Source organism: Epargyreus clarus, unplaced genomic scaffold (genome assembly GCF_041222505.1).
Source record: "Epargyreus clarus isolate Ecla_fem2 unplaced genomic scaffold, WU_Ecla_fem_2.2 ptg000012l, whole genome shotgun sequence".
Classification (NCBI taxonomy): Eukaryota; Metazoa; Arthropoda; class Insecta; order Lepidoptera; family Hesperiidae; genus Epargyreus; species Epargyreus clarus.
The window spans coordinates 9,457,426-9,477,890 of NW_027332220.1; the positions used below are offsets into that span (position 1 = coordinate 9,457,426).

The window sequence follows — 20,465 nt, forward strand, 5'->3', positions numbered from 1 at the left end:
TAGGAACAAGCAGGTCGGGTCAAATTACAGAGAGCTTCCGACTGTGACTATTTTGCATGTATCTGTTTTCGCACGCTACGTTATGAGATACATATTTTTAGGGGAAAATTTTTAGGGTTCATTTAAAAAAAATGATTTACTTTTAGAGCTTACATAATAAATATAACAATAGTAATTATAAATTATAACTAGAGATAAATTTACAATATAAACAAGTAATAAAGCTGAGATACTGTAATAGAATATAATGCTTTTGTCTACATCTATGGATGATTTCCATGGCAGACAAAAAATAATTCTCATGTTTAATGTGAATTGACATATATAGATGCACGGCAATACATTGGACTAGTATATCAGCCTTTCAGTGTGGTACACACACACTGAAAGGCTCATATACTTGTTCATAATATTTTAACGTTTTCTGACCTCAGAACCAACAAAGCGGCATCTCAAAAAAATCGTGAATAATTTTAATAATATATGTAGGTTCTTATCTACTAATAAGCAATTTATCTTAAACGTTTTACAGCTTTTTCATTCATCTCCAAGGAGATAATGCTTAGAATAATGTAACCAAAATCTACCTGAATTCTTCTGAAAACAATACTATTTTCGTGTATACGTCAATCTTACGTTATAAGTTTTAATTTACTTACTACGATACGAATGACTAAACATTAACCATGGTTTAATAAATCTAATTCAACAAACATTATTTTCCCGTTATAGTTAATGATTGGCTCAAAACTACGTCAAAAAAATCAAAAAAATGTACAAGTTTCAATATGTAATTAAAAGGTTATCAAATTAACTTGCTCTTTGGTCATGTGACTTAGTTTTGAGTCATCGACGTAGTAACCAAATAGGCTCCTAAAAGTATTCATGTCGGTATTTCAAAGAGTCGCAGTATGTAAAGACAAAAGGCTGCATGCTAATTGGCAGAATGCAGGCAGATTGATTGACTAACGCTGGGAAAAGCCGTAGCCGGTAACAAGTCCTAGCGCTACAGCTACATACGTAGCACGGCTGTACGTAACTCTACGAGTCTGCCCGATAAATATTAAATATTAAATACACATGATTAGTTCTTACTAACAATATGTCTTGCAGTGTTGGAGACTATTCGGTTACTTAGTCAATGTTTACAATACGGATAGAAATAAACAAGACCTGATTTATATCTGCAGATATTGAACGTGTAGAATACAGACTATGGCAGACAAACTAGAGATACTGATATTCAGTACTGTACCCTTACCAGGAGTTTTTACGTTTCGACAAATATGAATGTTTTGGTATTTATTTACGTATGGGCCAATACGATTTCCTAGTTCTGACACAATCCGCTAGGGGCGCTGATTGGAATTTGTATGGGCAAATACGTAAACAAATACCAAAACAGTCATATTTGTCGAAACATAAAATCTCCTGGTAAGGGTACTGATATCGCACAGATCATGGAAGAAAAAATTATATTTTCCTATACAATTTCTATTAATAAAGACGCGTTTATTATCTTTCGTTAAAACGGTTCTGTCACTAATATCGTATAGAAAAGTATCATTGTCTGCAACGCCCCGTGTCTGACACGTTCATTGTCTGTACATATAAATGAACCTGGAGTACGCCACGGAACTAACAATGCAGTTGTGTGTGCTAGCATGCATGGAGGCCCCAAATTTCTGCCGCGCCGCGGGCTCAAGTCTCGCCTACTGCAATTCAGATCGAACAAAGGGTATGTGTAACACGGCGAGCGATTGGTCAGATAAAACGTACCTAACTATATGTGTAGCTGTTGTAACTATATTTGTGAAGTTGACGTGCGGTGCAGCCCGCGTGCGAGCCGCGTCTTTTTGATTTCGATGAAATGATGAGAAGGTTACTTACCGTAATCAAACCAAAATTTATTTATTTATTTAACTAATACAATATGTACTCGTATAACAATATTGGGTATCCATCCAAAATAGTCCTATTGTACACGATTAGATAAAAAAATTCCTACTTATAATTTTGATAATATACTCGTATTTGACATAATTATGATAAAAATATTATTTCTTTCGTTTTTATGCAACTAACTTTTACCCGCGGCTCCGCTCGCGGTCAAAAGTTCATCATGATAATTGTTTTATCTACCCCTATGTGAGAAATTTTTTTCGAATTACAATATATGTCCCTATGTTCTTTTCTGGACCCCTGAAAACGTGTGTACAAAATTTTGTGCACACGTCTGTACTAATATCAATTAGTAGAGACATCCATAATAATATTATAAATATGGAATGAAATATAAGTTTGTTTGCCAAAAAAAATAGCAGTTTATGATTAAACTGCTATTTTTTTCAACTTGCGTTTGCATTGAATAGGCTCCGAAACTACTGGTATTATATAAAAATCAGTATTCATTGTATTGAATACTTTCGAATTACAATAAAAACTCAGTCCTCCTTTACTTAAATTGGGCACATACCAGTAATGTCAAGGTTGTAGATGTAAACTGATTACCAGTACATAAATAAGATAATAGGGTTAAAGGGCAAACTATATATAAAAACTAGGGCAAATCAATCAAAAAAGGTCAACGAGACCTTAGGCGTAAAGCTAAAACCTAATTCACCCAAAATAAAATCCATCCATTATCCTTAGGTCCAGTTCTGGCTAAAAGCCGCCCCTAATTTGTGTCAGTTTCAGTACTCTCAATTGTATTCCACGATCATGTTTAGGAAATCGTATTTTTTCATTTAGATCTGCCCTGTCTTAAAAATACGAGGTGGGCCATAGCTGCGCCACTACCCTTGAGGACTAAACTGGAATACCTCAGAAACGTATGTCTCCTTTACCACATCCTTAAAACCAGAACACAGCAGCGCTTAACACTGCTGTTATTAGAAAGTGGTAGAACGTTTTGTGGTTCGGCTCCGGTGGCATCACCGCCGTACCTATTTCTGCCTAATAACAGCAGTTTTAGGCGCTGCTGTGTTCCTCTTTGTCGCCCTCCTGGATCTTACCTGACTTGAACATAACTTATTTGTTTTCAAATGAATTGCTCGCATATCGTGATCGTACTTTTTTTTCGTGGGAAAACCCTTCATGGGTTCCTCTCAGCTGCGGGGGTAGCGAAGAGGATATGCCGAACTCCTACCGGCTAAAACCCCACGAGTTTCCTCTGGACGCCTTTTGTCGGGACCACGGGTACGCTAATAGCACTCGTCCGCGACCCCGACGGCGTTTGTCCACGTCCGGGCCCGTCTCGGTTCGGGATGGAGCTGGAGCTACTCCATCCGCTCAACTTTGAGGTGCACGCGGGAACACCGCGCGCGCCACCTCGAGGCTTAATGGTGTTTTTGACGTAGGACACCCCCGTGTCCTACGCCATGCCTCGCAGCGTACCGTCGAGATATTACTGCCGCCCAATACGGGGACGCAGTGTATCCCAACCGCCACTGGAGCGCTTTAGCTTCACCCACTGCTGGATTGCAACAGGCTACTGAGCCCCCCCACCACGACAAGGCGCACTCCAACCACTGGGGGGTGGGGGGGGATCACAAGATCCCACCCCCCAAGTTGGAGTGCGTGTAGAGTGGATCACAAGATCCCCCCCCCTCCCCCCAACATCCCCACACTCTATCAGCAACTTTAATTCTAAGAACTATTTTAACTTCATTCGTCTACGAATTTCATTACAAATTTTGTCACGTAGCAAAATATCACATCTCATCTCTATTCTTATATTTTTAACCGACTTCATTATTAGTGTCGATAAAAAGTATTCACTATGTTGTTTCATAAGAAATATTCTCGAACAAATAGCTTTGCTTTGTCATTTGCTCGTGGTAAGTCTATCATAGGAATAATTTTCGAATTTTTTAAATATTGTTTATCGTTTATCAAAAAATCTAGATATATAAAGATGATAGATCTCTTCACGGTTGGATTCCGGGGACACTACTGTTACATTTACTTCTGCCTAATAACAAAAGTCTTAAACGCTGTTATCTTTTAGTTGATTACGCCTAAGATCCCTAAATCCATTTCTACTTCAGTTCCGTATTATAATAACATTATATTTATTACAATAGAGTATTAATAATCCCACTGTTTCAATAGGGCTAATTAATTTGAACTTAAACGGAACATTAGGGTGCTTGAATCAATCTTGCGAGAAACAAATATTTGTGTAGGATTGTTTTGATTTCAAGATATTATTATATTAGAGTGAAGGTGTACGGGTTCGCCTCCTTTTTTAAATTTTTCTCACTATTAAATTGTATTACTATGTTGAACTTGGCTCGCTGTTTTTTAACCCACTATCTTTGAAATTAAAGTAAACATTTCAGTCTAGTCAAATTATATTTAATGTTTGTATACACATAGACAAGTATTAGTTTTTTTATAGCTTAATATAATTCAAAACAGTTTGATTAGGAAATATTTATATGAAATAGACAGAGATTTTAATTTAATTTACTATTATAATTTAATCTTTAATGGCGTCATTTTCCATTCTTATGTCAAATAAGTAGTCCTAGAAATATATACACATTTTAAAAGAATATGACAAATCCTTTATGCGATGACACAGAACCTTAAAAATACGATTCCATTTCGTACTCGGCGGAATTTAGGGGATAATTTATTAATCAGTTCTTTACCCAAAACCCCTTCGGAATTAAGTTTTAAGTGAGTTTAAATCTTTCAGTCTACAGGATTGATTCTCAATCCACTTTAATTTTCAAAGATATTAAATATAACATTACGGTTATAGACTGAAGATTGTCAAGATTTTTATACAAAAACTTTCACAACGCTGCACTCTAACACGATCTCGGATTGATTGTTATTTGACATAATTAAATTTAAAAACTTAATACGAAGGGGTAATTGGATGACACTTCCCGTGTTGAATGTCTTTATAAGTTTTGCTGTTTGTAATCCTTACCTCCTTACTAATATTAAAAATCCGAAAGTAACTCCGTCTATCTGTCTGTCTGTCTGTATGACTCTTCTTCACGCCTAAACCACTGAACCGATTTTAATGAAATGTTGTACAAAGATAGTCTAAAACCCGAGCAAGGACATGGGTAGTTTTTATTCCGGAAATCCTACGGGAACTAGGGATGTCGATCTAAGATCGATTAATCGGAGAATCGATTTTTTGCACCAAAAAATCTTATTATTATCTTTTAAACGCGGGCGAAGCCGCGGGCAAAAACTAGTTAAGGAATAAGTTACTCGCTACATTATACTTCTGTACACCCCTACCCTGGATCTCTTTTATACATTATTACTTTCTTCCTATTTGTAAACGGTTGCCTGGAAGAGATCGCTATTTAGCGATAAGGCCGCCAGTTGTACCATTAATTAATTTTCATTGTGTATTTCTGTTTTTTTACTATAAATCTGGTGTACAATAAAGAGTATTGTATTGTATTGTATTGTATTATTATTCATGACTCTATAGTTATTTTATTAGTATGGTCTTCTAAACTATCTTCTATACTACAGACTACAGTTACTATACTCTTCACTACACTACACTATTTAACCTTTCACCATGAAACTTTAGAAATGTGAAACTTGTCGAAATGTTTTTGTCGCAGGAGGTCCGCCCCAGTCGACTAGTTCCCAATAAAACTATCGAGGTAGGTCATTCCAGAGACCCCGGAATTAAAAATTCCTGAGCGTGGTCCAGCCAACAAACGTGAATAAATCAAAATCTGTCCTTTTTCTTTTTGACACGGATTGGATAACGCATTTCTATGAAAAAGCAGTGATAGTCTAGTGTTTTGAAATTCGACTTCTCAATCCGGTCTCAATTCGGCATGGTCCGGTCTCAATCGCTCCGAGGTTCGGATCTAAATTTTCTGTAATTTCTCGAAAGTATATGCCTATTAAAATTATTATAACTTGATTTAAAGGTCATGGAAAACATTGCGATGTAATCTATAAGCTTCACACACTCTCAAAAAATCTCAAAGGTATGAGAAGGTGTGGTAAGGGAGACAGACTTTTCCGAGGCGTTCCAGCTTAGTCCTCAGGGGTAGCGGCGCATCTGTGGCCGACCTCAGATAAGAATATCTAATCGCATCTGGGGTTGATTACAGATGTCCATGGGCGGCACTAGCCACTTACCATCAGGTGGACTGCATGCTCGTCTGCTACTCTTATATTATAAAAAAAAGTCTACGATGAAACCTATAAGCAAATGCCGTAAAAATATCGAAGGCATATATTAACTAACTCGCACTCGAACAGCGCGTTGGACTATGGCCTAATCCTTCTCATTCTGAGAAGAGAGCCATATCCAGCATGGGATAGGATTAACGATGATTTCTATGAAAATTATGTGTGAACTTAAATTTTCAGTCTTAAATTATCACTGAACTTATATCATAGGAAATCCTTAACAATCTTCATGTTCAAAAAAAGTTCAATGATTTTGATTCTACTTTTTGAAGATTCTCGACCATTATACTTGGTGTAATAAGAAAGAATCGTGTCGATGGGCGTTCGTGTAAATCTACGGAACGTCATTATGGTGGCAAGGTTCTCGGCAATAAATAACACGAGGGCGGCTGAGGCGAATGTCCAGTCTTATGTCTGTGAGTTATGGCTCAGTCGAAAGCCACCATGCTCGTAAAACCCATCTCCTTGACCCTATACTTCAGTAACCAAGCTTCATCCCCAAGTTACAATGTTTGTGATTCTACAAAGAATTGTGCTATTTGTCATAATAATAAAAATCTACTGTCTAATAAAATAAAATAATAAAACGCTTTCTACACACACAGCCACTAAGATTTCCTGTATCGTGTGACCTTATTGGCCATAGCCACACACCGACACACACGTATTCCTTGGCCATAGACATACACAAAGACGAATACACAAACACCCAGACCCAGATCGGAATCTATATTCATCATTCAGATATCTGGCCGGGGATCGAACCCGGCACCCTTTACGCTTCAGACGGGTATGGTCAATGGTGACCGCTCCGCCACGCGGGTCGACATATAAATATTAGTTTTGATTCCGTTGGGTACATTTCTCCCAATATTCTTTTAGATTTTACTATATTAGTAGCATGCATGTAAATTTAAAAGCTACCACGTATGTTTTTGTTCGAGTCGGGATGAATATTCATTTTCTGGGTAACAAATAACAGTGGCATTTTATACCATTTTTTTTTCAAGAAATTGAGCAGTTATTTTTGCGTGAAACTGAATATCTCAAAAACTATTATTTTTTAATAAGTAAAAACGTATTTTCAGAATTTTCCACCCTTTGATTTTTACTGAAAAAATGTCTGTGATGTACGAACAAATGGACGGACGAACAGACGGATAGAGAGACAAAACGTTAATTGATTTATTTCATAATCTCTTTAAATAGAATAGAGCTAAAACGTATCTGGTGACGTCTGAAATATAGTAATTGGTAGAAGACAATACCGGTTACATAGACACGACACATATTTTTTTAAAATTCGCAAATACATTTTATTTATATATTTTTAAAGGACTTTAAAAGTGAAATAAACGTATCTTGACGATTCAAGATTTAATATAGTTTAATATACCCACGGATATATTAAACGGATATATTACGGATAGATTATTGTAAAAGAAGTGTTTTGAAATAAAAATAGAGATACTATTTTATTTATCGAAATAAAATAGTTTTATTTCAAAACACTTATTTTACTATAATCTACGATATATCCGTGGGTATATTAAACACCACAGATAAAAGAGACGAAGATCACGTAGGGAACACACCGTGAGAGTTTTATTAAATCCTTAATGTCCCTACGACGTGGAGTGCCAGTAAATTGTACGTGGATCAACGCTCTATTGTTATATCCAATCTACTTATATAGGATAGATAGATATAAAGTCTGATATGCGTATGTATTGTATGTATTTTTAAGGTAGAACCCTTTGTGTTTCGACTCCGGCAGCACCACCGCCACACCTATTTCTGCCTTATAACAGCAGTGTTAAGCACTGCTGTGTTCTTGTTTGAAGGCTGTGGTAAGGGAGACATATTTTTCCGAGGCGTTCCAGCAAGTCCTCAGGAGTAGCGGCGCATCTGTGGCCGACCTCAGGTAGGAATATCTAATCCTATCTGGGGTTGATTACAAATGTCCATGGGCGGCAGTAGCCACTTACCATCAGGTGGACTGCATGCTCGTCTCTGCTACTCATATAATATATAAAAAAAAATGAAAAAAGTCTGTACGATAGCTAGATACGGGTATGTCTATGTATTGTATAATTACGGACATTAACTTTAAAGGTGGAATATCATTTGTGGTTCGATTTCAAAAACACCAAAATGACAAAATTTTGAAGGTGAAGTCTATTTGGTTCGACGCCGGCAGCACCACCGCCACACCTATTTCTGCCTCTCAACAGCAGCGTTAAACGCACCTCAGGTAGGAATATCTAATCCTGTCTGGGGTTGATTACAGATGTCCATGTGCGGCAGTTATCACTTACCATCAGGTGGACTGCATGCTCGTCTGCTACTCCTATATTTAAAAAAAAACACTGTTCTATAACCTCTTTTATAACAGTGTTAAGGAACTGCTGTGCTCCGATTTTAAGGTTAAAAGAGACATGCATATCCAAGGCTTTCCAACTTAGTCCTTAAGTGCAGCAACACATAAGAGATCGACATCAGATAGGACTCTAATCTTATCTGTAAGTTTTTGGCAAAGGGAGATCTCCCGCCGGGCTAGGTGATCATGCCCGGGGAGCGGCCGTGCTCCGACAGTCTCAGTTCGGAACTTGTATATATGCAGGATATTTAGAAAACTTCGATAGCGTGATTCAGAATACTCGTGGCGCCATCTCTTGACGAGTAGCGGGAGGTCGCCACAAGTTAATTAGAGATGTGCCTGGGTGTGAGTACCCATTGTACGGTATGCTCGTTTGCTATTTCCATGGGTATTATAAAAAAGACTAATTTAGCGAACAGTACAAAATTAAGTACCGCATGAGACGATGGCGCAAATAGACTTACTACACTAAGGTACTAAGCTCACTAACTGGTTCTGTCATTGATGTGCCACTAAAAACTGTTTTAGTAGCTTGGGTGGTTTTTAAGATCTCGAAGACCCATAAATTTACTTTAAAAAATAATAAAAACTCTTGGCGCCCAACGTGGGCCTTTATAACAGTACGCTGCACTTTATATCAGTACCCTTACCAGGAGTTTTTACGTTTCGACAAATATTACTGTTTTGGTATTTGTTTACGTTTTGGCCGATACAATTTTCTAGTTCTGACACAAACCGCTAGGGGCGCTGATTGGAATTTGTATGGGCAAATACGTAAACAAATACCAAACACACAAAAACAGTCATATTTGTAGAAACGTAAAAACTCCTAGTAAGGGTACAGAAGGTGACTTTAGGAAGTGAATTCAATTTTGTTTAGATATTCTCAGTGCGTGTATATATGGACAGATACGCACACATGAGACTTTTTACACTTTGTGAGCCTTCCTTTTCTCATTACCTCAGATTGCGAATGAAGGAAAAACACGGAATATGAAAATAACATCTGAGGAAAATTCTCTAATGGAATTTCATAACCGTAATATCTTTCTTATCAAAAGAATTTGGCCATACAAATACATTAATACGATTCGTTTAATGTGTATCTAGCTACTTACATGATTATATCATTTGTACTATAATAACCATTAATTATTACAAACCAAAAAAAATACAGTTCAACGATAATTTAATAATAAAAATCTAGCGATTTGGAAAAATATGAGGTAGTCAATTGTATTTCTATTGCGGGTCTTAAGATATCTTAAAATAAAAATATTATAGTATTTTTAAGTATGAACGTCAAAGCACATTTCTGAAATGTTGTAATAAAGATGTGTTTGTGTTGAAGCTGTTAGAACCCTTTGTGGTTCGACTCCGGCGGCACCACCGCCGCACCTATTTCCGCCCAATAACAGCAGTAAGCGCTGCTGTGGTCTTGTTGAAGGGTGTGATAAGGAAGACATTTTCCGAGGCATTTCAGCTTAGTCCTTAGAGGTAGCGGCGCATCTGTAGCCGACCTCAACTAGGAATATCTAATCCTATCTGGGGTTCCAGATGTCCATGGACGGCAGTAGTCACATACCATCAGGCGGACTGGACGCTCGTCTGTTACTCCTATATTATAAAAAAAATATTGAAGCATTACAACCGACCTAATAATAACAACGTTCAAATCTTTAATGTCTCAACTAGTTTATAACCGTTATTTATTTAATGGAATAACCCATTATCAAATTAAATTAAAAAGTTTTATCCACTAAATTATTCGTTGAAAGAGCTCTTTGAATATTCGTTATTATTTACACAGCTTTCATCGTCTCTGTCGAAAATGATTTAAAAGAATAGAATTACGGACAAAGTAAAAAAGTTCTCGTGATCTTTTGTCATGTTTGCCTTGAGTCGTTTTCGAGACAAATATTGTACCTTATTACATAAAGTTTTAAAATAATAAGTCATTTGATAACAAAATAGAATATAATCTTTACTTACAAGATAGAATTTTAGATACGGAAATTATAGTTGCGAAAAACTGAGAGCCCCAAGAAAGCTAAAGTTTTTTGAACTTATAGCATTGGCAATCGACACTTAGGCTACTTTTCAGAAGCTAGATGCTGCAATCAAACTTTGACGTTTGATACATAATATTTTGCACATTATATTTCTACCTAATAACAGCAGTGTTAGGCGCTGCTGTGTTCCGGTTTCAAGGGTGTGGTAAGGGAGACATACTTTTCCGAGGCGTTCCAGCTTAGTCCTCAGGGGTAGCGGCGCATCTGTGGCCGACCTCAGGTAGGAATATCTAATCGTAACTGGGGTTGATTACAGATATCCATGGGCGGCAGTAGCCACTTACCATCAGGTGGACTACATGCTCGTCTGCTACTCCTATATTATAAAAAAAAAGAAAAAAAAAAAAAAACAAAAAAAAATATATATTTAGGATCTGGAGCCAAGGAAGTTATGTCAGGATTAGGAATTCCCATATTGCAGGGATTAAATAGCCATAAATAATAATCAAAAGGTTTATTTACTCACTAATCTTACAGGATAGGACAACACTCAATATAATAACAGGTGTACAAATAGTAAAACAAAGTTAAAATAGTTACGAACAGAATCTTAATTCTACGTTAATATAATGGCAACACTACCACCTGAATAATGACGAACAGAACCTTAGTTCTACGTTCGTATAGTGGCAACACAGCCACCCGAATAGTGACGAACTGAGTCTTAGCTCTATGTTCGTATAGTGGCCTCACAGCCACCCGAATAGTGACGAACAGAGCCTTAGCTCTATGTTCGTATAGTGGTTACACAACCACCCGAATAGAGACGAACAGAGCCTTAGCTCTATGTTCGTATAGTGGCCTCACAGCCACCCGAATAGAGACGAACAGAGCCTCAGCTCTATGTTCGTATAGTGGCCACACGTCCACCCGAATAGCGTATCGCCTTGTTCAGGCAATACAGCTAAAGCATAGGGTATCGCGCTAGCGATTCCGCTTATGCAATATACAGTGCTAGACTGTACCAGGTAAACCAACAGTTCTGTTGGGAGCAGAGCTCTTTCATAAGTCTTATCCGAAGATAGACTGCCTGCACCTGCCAGGATGAGCTCTTATATAGGGGTAGACCACGCCCCTAATTCCCGCCAAACAGCTCTGTTCAATGGCGTTCGGAAAAACGTCAAGCGTTTACTCGATACAGTTCCAAATTTGAATTATTAAAATTAAATCAAATATTCGTTCAGAAATTATCGTAAAGTTAATACAGTGTTCTTTATTTAAAAACTATAATCTAATTACAATGTTTTGAACAGAAACCCACTTAATATCGAATTATATTGTCAACTGCCTGCGACATATATATTATATATTTGAGTCGCTGCCTTCGAATGCTCGGTGCCAAACCTGTCCGTAATCAACATAAAACATTGAAATTACCTGTTTTATAGAAAATATCTTACTACTACTACTACTACTTCTTTCGTCTACTTTCACTTATTATATTTCCTACTGGCCTGTGAACTACAGTTGAAATATATCCTGATTACTTTACTAGTATTTAAACCGTACCTACTGTTCGATTACAAAACCGATATATTGCTCCTACTATCGATACATTCGTATGATTAATTTTGATCTGACCAGTCGCTCAACGCCGTATATTCGCTAAAATAACCTATTATATTAATAAAAACAACAATGGCTGTTATCAAAGGTTACAAGTTTCTGGTATTACCGATATTTTTATAATTCGTAAAATATGTTGAATCGCTAACAAAGTTCAATAATTTTGACGACCTTTTTAATCCTACTAGACCTACTTTATAAAATATGTATTTTTTAAATATCGTAATATCGTCTTATTTCTATATGAAAAACATGTCGGCGACGTTAATATTGATAAAAACATCGATATTTTAGATTCGATATTAACATTTCGATGTATCGTTCTCTTCTGATCTCTTAGACGATACAATTTCAATAGACTCTTTTGAATTCACTACAACTCTATTACGTAGTCCACGTTTAAAATGCGTCGTCGTTAATTAAGGAATTCCGAACCGGTTTGATTCGGTTATTTCGTCTCGTGCCGTGGATATAATAGAATTTTAGAGTTAGCTACAGAACAGAACTTCAATTGAGCTGTCCTTACAATTATTTTACGTATTCAAAACTCTGCTATATTACAAGCATTTGTTTTTAACATGATTCAAACAACGCAATTATAACTTAAAACTTGGCATAATTAATTTGTCTTTGTATTATCGAAAAATATTATTTTCGTATACTGTTGACTTACTTTCAATTTGTAAGCATGCTTAAGTACAGCCTGAAAATCATACAAAGCTATGCTTCGGACTTCTTATGAGTCTATTAGTCTTCCATAGGTACATTTCTTAAGCGTTAATAGGTTTCGCATGTTTTGTCACTTAATAATAACTCGTCATAAGCACGTGGCTTCGGTATAAAATTCAAAACGAATGACTGAGATTTAGAGGACCTAATGAGTCCTAGTATGATGTTCGTATTTTAAAATATACCTTATCAAGTAACATAATATGATGGAGGGAAACAGCCATTGTGATAAAGTGACGACTTTTATGCTGCTGTTTACATCTCTGCTTAACGATTATTGTCGCATATTTATCTAAATGTCTCTGAAAGTAAAGCACAGTTAAAAAAAAAGATGATAAGGCGTCATCTATAAATTGTGTAAAGTAAATTCTACAATATTTTGACATATTTGAATGTAGGTACGTGTTATTCCTACCTCTATAATTACACGAAATCCGCTGTTTGGCAGGACTTTCTTAAAAATAACCTTAACTTTTATCACCACTCTTTGGTCCGTCAGTTGCTAACCGCAATATATGAGTAACTTTAAAAGAAGCTGGCCATCTCTTGAATCCATTTCATCTCCTTGAGACGAACTTATAGATGACCCCTCAATTGAACAAGCTCAGTGCGACTTCGTCAAATGATGTAAACAGTTGCATGCCGTCGTGTGACAATCTTAAAATGGCGGCAGAAGTTTGGAGGCTGTTCGCTTCGCAGCGAAACTTCGAATAACAACAATTGATGTGTCTAAAATAGTTCTTTTGTCATCGAATTGTGTTTTTATTTGGTTTCTTTTCTTTATTGTTCATCGATATCGGTAGTCGTCGGAAATTTTGAAAGTTTTCGAACAGCCTTCATTGAATGAAACCGCCATTTTGTTAACCTACGCTTCTTGCTTGTTTATTACTTTGGTATTCTGTACAAATGCAACTGTTCGAAAACTTTGCACAGTTTTGTATTGTTTTGTTTTGTTCTTATTGTTTCTTACGTTATTATTGTTCTTTGTATTGTATTATTATTTGCTATTATTGTTTTTCCTACTAGTTATAAGTGTGTGTATTTTTAAGTGATTTTATAGATTCAATTCTTTAAGATATTATGTATCCTCCGTCTTTCCCATGTTAAAAACCAAAAATTAATGACGTGAAAATTTGAATATTCTTAGATAATGTTTTAGTAGAATATAATGCAATAACTTTTTTTTATAAAATAAGTAGGACTTAATATTTCTATATATTTAAACATAACATCTATTTATTAAATGTAATCACAAGGAGACTAGAGCTGCGGCACGTTTGCCAAATTACACTTAGGTGTATTGGATATTAGTGATCGATTAGTAGGTACTAATTGTTTTAACATACGGCAATTCTAGGTTCGAATACCTGTAAAAACTGAAACTTGTATCATAGACAAGACTCTTTCAAACTGTTAATTTGTTTTTCAGACAATGTTTTACCTTGTGATGATTTGATCTGATTTACTTTCATTATACTTAGCTAGGAACTCACGGAGCGTTTGTCTTCCACTTCCTCGTTTGCGGACTAGTTGTTTTCTATTTTGCAAACGTCTACAATATTTTACATAATTTTAATGTCCTGCGCATGCGTGTTTTTCAAACTAAATAAAATAGCTATTTCAAAACCACGCACGGAGATGAAAGACGTTCCGTGAGCTATCACTCTCATGATGAAACTTATAGATTTTTGGTTTGAGCTGTTGATCCTCTTACCTATTTCCATCAGGTATGTGTTCACTATTGTGAGCTATCTCATCGGAGTATTCATCTTTGCTACCATCGTGGGCCAAGTTGGCAACGTCATCACGAATAGAAACGCCAACCGACTGGAGTTCGAGAGACTGTTGGATGGAGCCAAGACTTACATGAGACATCATAAGGTAAATAAAAAGTCAATCTTTACTTTTCAGGACAACACAACTATACTAATACTTTTCAGAGACCTTTCAGCTTAGTCCTCAGAGGGAGCGCCGCATCTGTGGCCGACCTCAAGTAGGAATTTAATCCTATCTGGGGTTGATTACAGATGTCCATGGGGGCAGTACCCACTTACCACCAGGTGGACTGCTACTCCTATAAAAAAATCCAAAAGTTTAACTTTGATAGGGTTATAAACATAGTCTCCATGAGTCAGTTTTGGGAGCATTGTAGGGTTTGACGTTCAAAATAAAATCTCCATGAATCAGTTCTGAAAGCGTTCATAGGCTCTGAGGTGCCAAATAAAGCTCTTCGCGAGTCATTATTCTATTAAAATAAAAAATAACTTTTTATTTGTATTGATTCTGTATTTAAAAGATGTGTATTCTAAATAATAGTAAATATCAATAAGGATGTCCATCTGTTGTACAATATTGTGTAGTATCCGTCTGTAGAAAATAGTCGGGTATTTGAGCTGTGTGTCGGGGCAAGAGAAGGATAAGCTTTATAAGCTCATACTTACTCGGTTGCGAAATATCTAAGAGCTTAGCTCAGCTCAAAATATATAAGTTCAAGAAGTGTTTGCGAAATTTTATTTAAAATTCATATATATACCTAGAACCAAACTTATCTTTGCCATCCTTTTGGTATCTATTTACAAGGAACAACGGTACAAAGTACAAAGAAGGTGAAAAGATTTTCTTACGTAAGGTTTAGATAGATTTAGCTTTTGGATTCAGCTGTTTTTTAACACGCTTTTATTAGCTTGGGTTGTATGTATGTGGAAAAAGTGTGGGGTGCTTTTCGAAAATTAATAAGTGGAGCACTCCACGCTTTTTTCACAATTATACAATTTACTGTTCCTTAATAGATTCCTAGGTTGAAAATTATTTTCTACTTTTTAGTTGATTTTATCATAAAAGCGTGTTTTTTAGTTTTTGAACTATATTTATTCTAGTCAATTCAAGTGGAGACCAATTTTGGCAATAAATGGTAAAAATCAGTAGTAATTAACGCATTCAAACAAAGGTAGTAGGTATAGGTACATGTTCATTGTACCTACATATGAAAAAAAAGAAATAAGCAATCCAAATCATATGGTAAAGCCGATTATGTAGGCAATAGGTAATATGTTCTTTGTTGCCTAGGTGCCTGGAGGCATGAAGCGCCGGGTACTCCGCTGGTACGACTACTCCTGGTCGCGCGGCAGGATACAGGGCGGTGGAGACATCAACACTGCCCTGGGTCTCCTCCCTGACAAACTGAAGACTGAGTTAGCGTTACACGTTAACTTGAGTGTGCTGAAGAAGGTATTGTTTAACATCAGGTTATGTACATTAACTCCTATACACATAAAATATTACATTGAAGATGGGAGAACCCTTTGTGGCCCGACTGCGGCGTGACACTACCTCCACACCTATTTCTGCCTGATAAGAGCAGAGTTAAGTAAGCGCTGATGTGTTCTGGTGTGCAGGGTGTGGTATGGGAGACATACTTTTCCAAGCTGTTCCAACTTAGTCTTCAGGGGTAGCAACGTATCTGTGAACGTTCACAGATAGGAGTCGTATCTTATCAGATTCGATATCAGATTGATTACAATTGTCCATGGGCGACAGTAGCCACTTATCATCATGTGGATTGCATTTGACACTTCTATTCTAGTTTTGAATTGTGACTGGTGACTGGTCATCAGTCTTGAATATCACTTATATGTCCATAAGAGTAAAAGCACTTCTTATATTCCTGCTATATCCCATGTATGCAATGTATGTATACAATGAAGAACACATACATATATGTAACATCTCACAATATTCTAATGTGGTTATATTCTTGCAGGTGACTATTTTCCAAGAGTGCCAGCCGGAATTTCTCCACGACCTGGTACTAAAAATGAAAGCATACATTTTCACGCCCGGGGACTCCATATGCCGGAAAGGTATTAGGGAATTGCTCCCAAACTCACCTATCAAAGCACTTTGTCAATTGCTTTCTGAAGGTATTCGAATTTTTGAAGCATGACTAGTTTCGCTAAAGGTCTATGACCGGGTGGACGTTTTGTGAAATTTATTTGACATTTTTGCTAAGGTCACGTGGCATGAAGTTTAGTTTGTATCCACAGCCATTAAACGTTTCAAGCACGGGCCGTAATGGACAACAATATTTATCTATACAAAACCAATTAATTATGTGTAATGTATGCACTACTGTTTATTCAATAAGATTTGTTGAGCAATAAGTATTAGAATGTTTCAATAACCTATTTAACTTAACTGAGTACAACTGGTACCATAAAAGTTCTTAAGTATTCAATTAATATACATAGTAAGTTTAGTGTTATATTATTCAAGTGGCATTTGTAAACCGTGTAAATTGTTCTAATTACAAAGCCTTGCCTCATCTTTTTAACCACTAACTAATATCAAATATTATCGCAGGTGAAGTGGCCCGGGAGATGTTCATCATCGCTGATGGGATTTTGGAAGTGATTTCCGAAACTGGTAGGGTCTTGACCACCATGAAAGCGGGGGATTTCTTCGGCGAAATCGGAATTTTAAACCTTGATGGCCTTAATAAGTAAGTTTACATTTTTTTCACGTCTTTACTTTTAAAATTTTCCTTATTCCAATTTTGACTACAAAAAGGTCACGGCATTTATTAATTAATGATATTTTAATATCATTATAATAATAATTTAATCATTAAAATTATTATCATCAATATGAATACATAACTGTTTGACTACAAGTTTTGAATCTTTCCCAAAATACTTACAATACTTCGATCAAGACTTAGGACATAGTCCACGAAGCAGATTAAGCGTTTTCAAATATTTTACATTCACTGTTAAAGCAAGAGATTATTAATTTCCAATAAATAGGTATTTCCATAATTTCCCCAACAAAGAAATGCATGGGATTCTTTTCAACTATACCAGTAAATAACCAACTTTACACATAACAAAAACCACACCACAGCGTCTGTTAGTCGCTAAGTGTTTCTAAAACTCGATTAAACCAGGTTTCTCTTTAGCGGTATTCAATTATACACATTTGGAAGTCTTGCCAAAGTTACCATGTTGCTGTGCTTTGTAAAATAATTAGATCAGTGAAGTGTTTTAGCTATGTAATAGCAATTTATAAATAGTTCGGTAAGATTTAAACACCTGGAAATATTTTGACGATGTACTAGAAATGTAAAGTCAATTGCTTATGGCGGAAAAATAATGTAAGAAAACCTACACATAGGTTTTCAAACGTGTCTCACTTTGAGAGGACATCCATGCCTAGCAGAGGTTGTGAGCTAGTCATTTATTTATTTTTATTTATTTATTGTTTAATGTTAAGAAGAACGGTTAAGCACCTATTACACTTATTAACAATCATTAGAAAGACTTTTCCATAGACAGATAAAAATAAATTATGTAAATTCACAATGTCGATGTTAATATTAAAAAAATAATAATAATGTCAATGATAATAACAGACAGGTTAATGGATTGACAACTACTTTATTCGTAACATCCACTGTTTTCCGATTCTTTATTCAAATCTTCTCAGAAATATTGTCATAGAATTTAATTGTAAATATTTGGGAGACTCATAAGATACTAAAGATTGTAGAATTCTACTAATACATAATTCACGTGCGGCGATAAAATCCCTCATCTAATCCTATTTCTTTTAATCGTTCAGATTTAATTAACAAACAGACAACATGCTCTCACTCAATGAAGAATTGTTCTATTTTATTATTTAATTCTATGATTGTTTAATTCTGTGGTTATTTAATTTTATGGTTTCTACAAAGCTTCGTAAACCCAATGAAAGAATGTTTTAATTTATTATTTAATTCTATGATTGTTTAATTCTGTGGTTATTTAATTCTATGGTTTCTACGAAGCTTCGTAAACCGAATGAAAAAATGTTTTATTTTATTTTTTAATTCTATGATTGTTTAATTCTGTGGTTATTTAATTCTATGGTTTCTACAAAGCTTCGTAAACCGAATGAAAAAATGTTTTATTTTATTTTTTAATTCTATGATTGTTTAATTCTGTGGTTATTTAATTTTATGGTTTCTACAAAGCTTCGTAAACCCAATGAAAAAATGTTTTGTTTTATTCCTTAATTCTGTGATTGTTAAATTCTGTGGTTGTTTAATTTTATGGTTTCTACAAAGCGTCGTAAACCCAATGAAGAATTGGTCTATATTCATACTTTATTCTATAATTCGTTTCTTTAATTAATTTTTGGTTTTTAGGCGGACAGCAGACGTACGGTCTGTTGGTTATTCGGAGCTGTTTTCCCTCTCCCGTGAAGATGTACTGGCTGCTATGAAGGACTATCCTGAAGCGCAGGAGATTCTGCAGACACTGGGAAGGAAGCGGTTGCAAGAAGCCAAGAATATGTCGAAGAAAGTTAAAGGTTGGTAAAGGAAAAAAGCATTACATGCCGGGTATATACATAAAGGTTTACATACTATTGAGATTAAACAGTTTTCAAAAAGTTATTCGATCTGACAAGTTTAGCCAATGAAAGTTTGCTCTGGCATTACCTATATCTGTTTAAATGGATTTATTATTTAGGACATTTATTTTAATATCAAAACTTTTGGCACTATGTAGGTAGGTAGGTATACAGAAATAAATAACTACATTTCAACTACTTTATTCGTTTTATATTGTTAATTTGATCGATTGATACAACAACTTGCGTCTTGCGACTTGCGTTTTGTTGGAAGTGTGCGCAATTATACATACCGGCTGACTTACACATGATAGAGGCGACCATTATACTCAAGAGTGGTGACTATGATCAGCTTCAGGTATATTACACCTACCAGGCACCTTATTTTGTAGGGAGTTGGTTACGTACCTGGGAGGCAGAAACCACTTCCAGAAATAAGACTGCATGCTCGTTTCCCATTTCAAATTATATTCAAATACAAACTCAAATTTAAGTATTCGTTGCATATTCGAAGCGGGTAAAACGTAAAATCCGTAAATCCACGAATGAATCCAAGTAGCGTAGTTATTTCAATACGAAAATACATTTCCTCTCCAGAAATATCGAATCATGAGCGTGCGGTGCTTGAGATGCAAATGCTTTAGAAATACATTTTATTCCTGCAGGTGAAGTGAGCCCGGACAAGCAGGGGGATGATAGCACTTCCAAGCGGATCGTGCACAAACTACGCACTGATGTCAAGGTAGTGTGAGATTTTTAGGTGGGATATCCCGACATTAAAATAAAATACTTTGAAACCATCAATGCATTGATGATGGTTACGTGGGCTAATAACGTCAGGGTAAAAAACTTTGAAACCATCAATGCATTGATGGTTACGTGGGCTAATAAAGTCATCGTAAAAAACTTTGAAACCATCAATGTATTGCTGGTTTCAATCAATGTATTGATGGTAACGTGGGCTAATAACGTCAGGGTAAAAAACTTTGAAACCATCAATGTATTGATGGTTACGTGGGGTAATAAAGTCAGGGTAAAATACTTTGAAACCATCAATGTATTGATGGTTACGTGGGGTAATAACGTCAGGGTAAAAAACTTTGAAACCATCAATGTATTGATGGTTTCAATCAATG

At 35.8% G+C, this 20,465-nt stretch overlaps 1 protein-coding gene across 1 annotated transcript in view; it reads left to right on the forward strand.

The window, feature by feature from the left end:
* Positions 1-20,465, forward strand: part of Cngl (Cyclic nucleotide-gated ion channel-like) — a 108,323-nt gene that overhangs the window by 41,417 nt on the left and 46,441 nt on the right. The window contains exons 9-15 of the mRNA XM_073078650.1: positions 1,664-1,738; positions 14,667-14,820; positions 16,006-16,167; positions 16,700-16,799; positions 17,299-17,437; positions 19,124-19,287; positions 19,995-20,071. Coding sequence (XP_072934751.1) covers positions 1,664-1,738; positions 14,667-14,820; positions 16,006-16,167; positions 16,700-16,799; positions 17,299-17,437; positions 19,124-19,287; positions 19,995-20,071 — 871 coding nt within the window. The remainder of the gene's footprint in view (positions 1-1,663; positions 1,739-14,666; positions 14,821-16,005; positions 16,168-16,699; positions 16,800-17,298; positions 17,438-19,123; positions 19,288-19,994; positions 20,072-20,465) is intronic.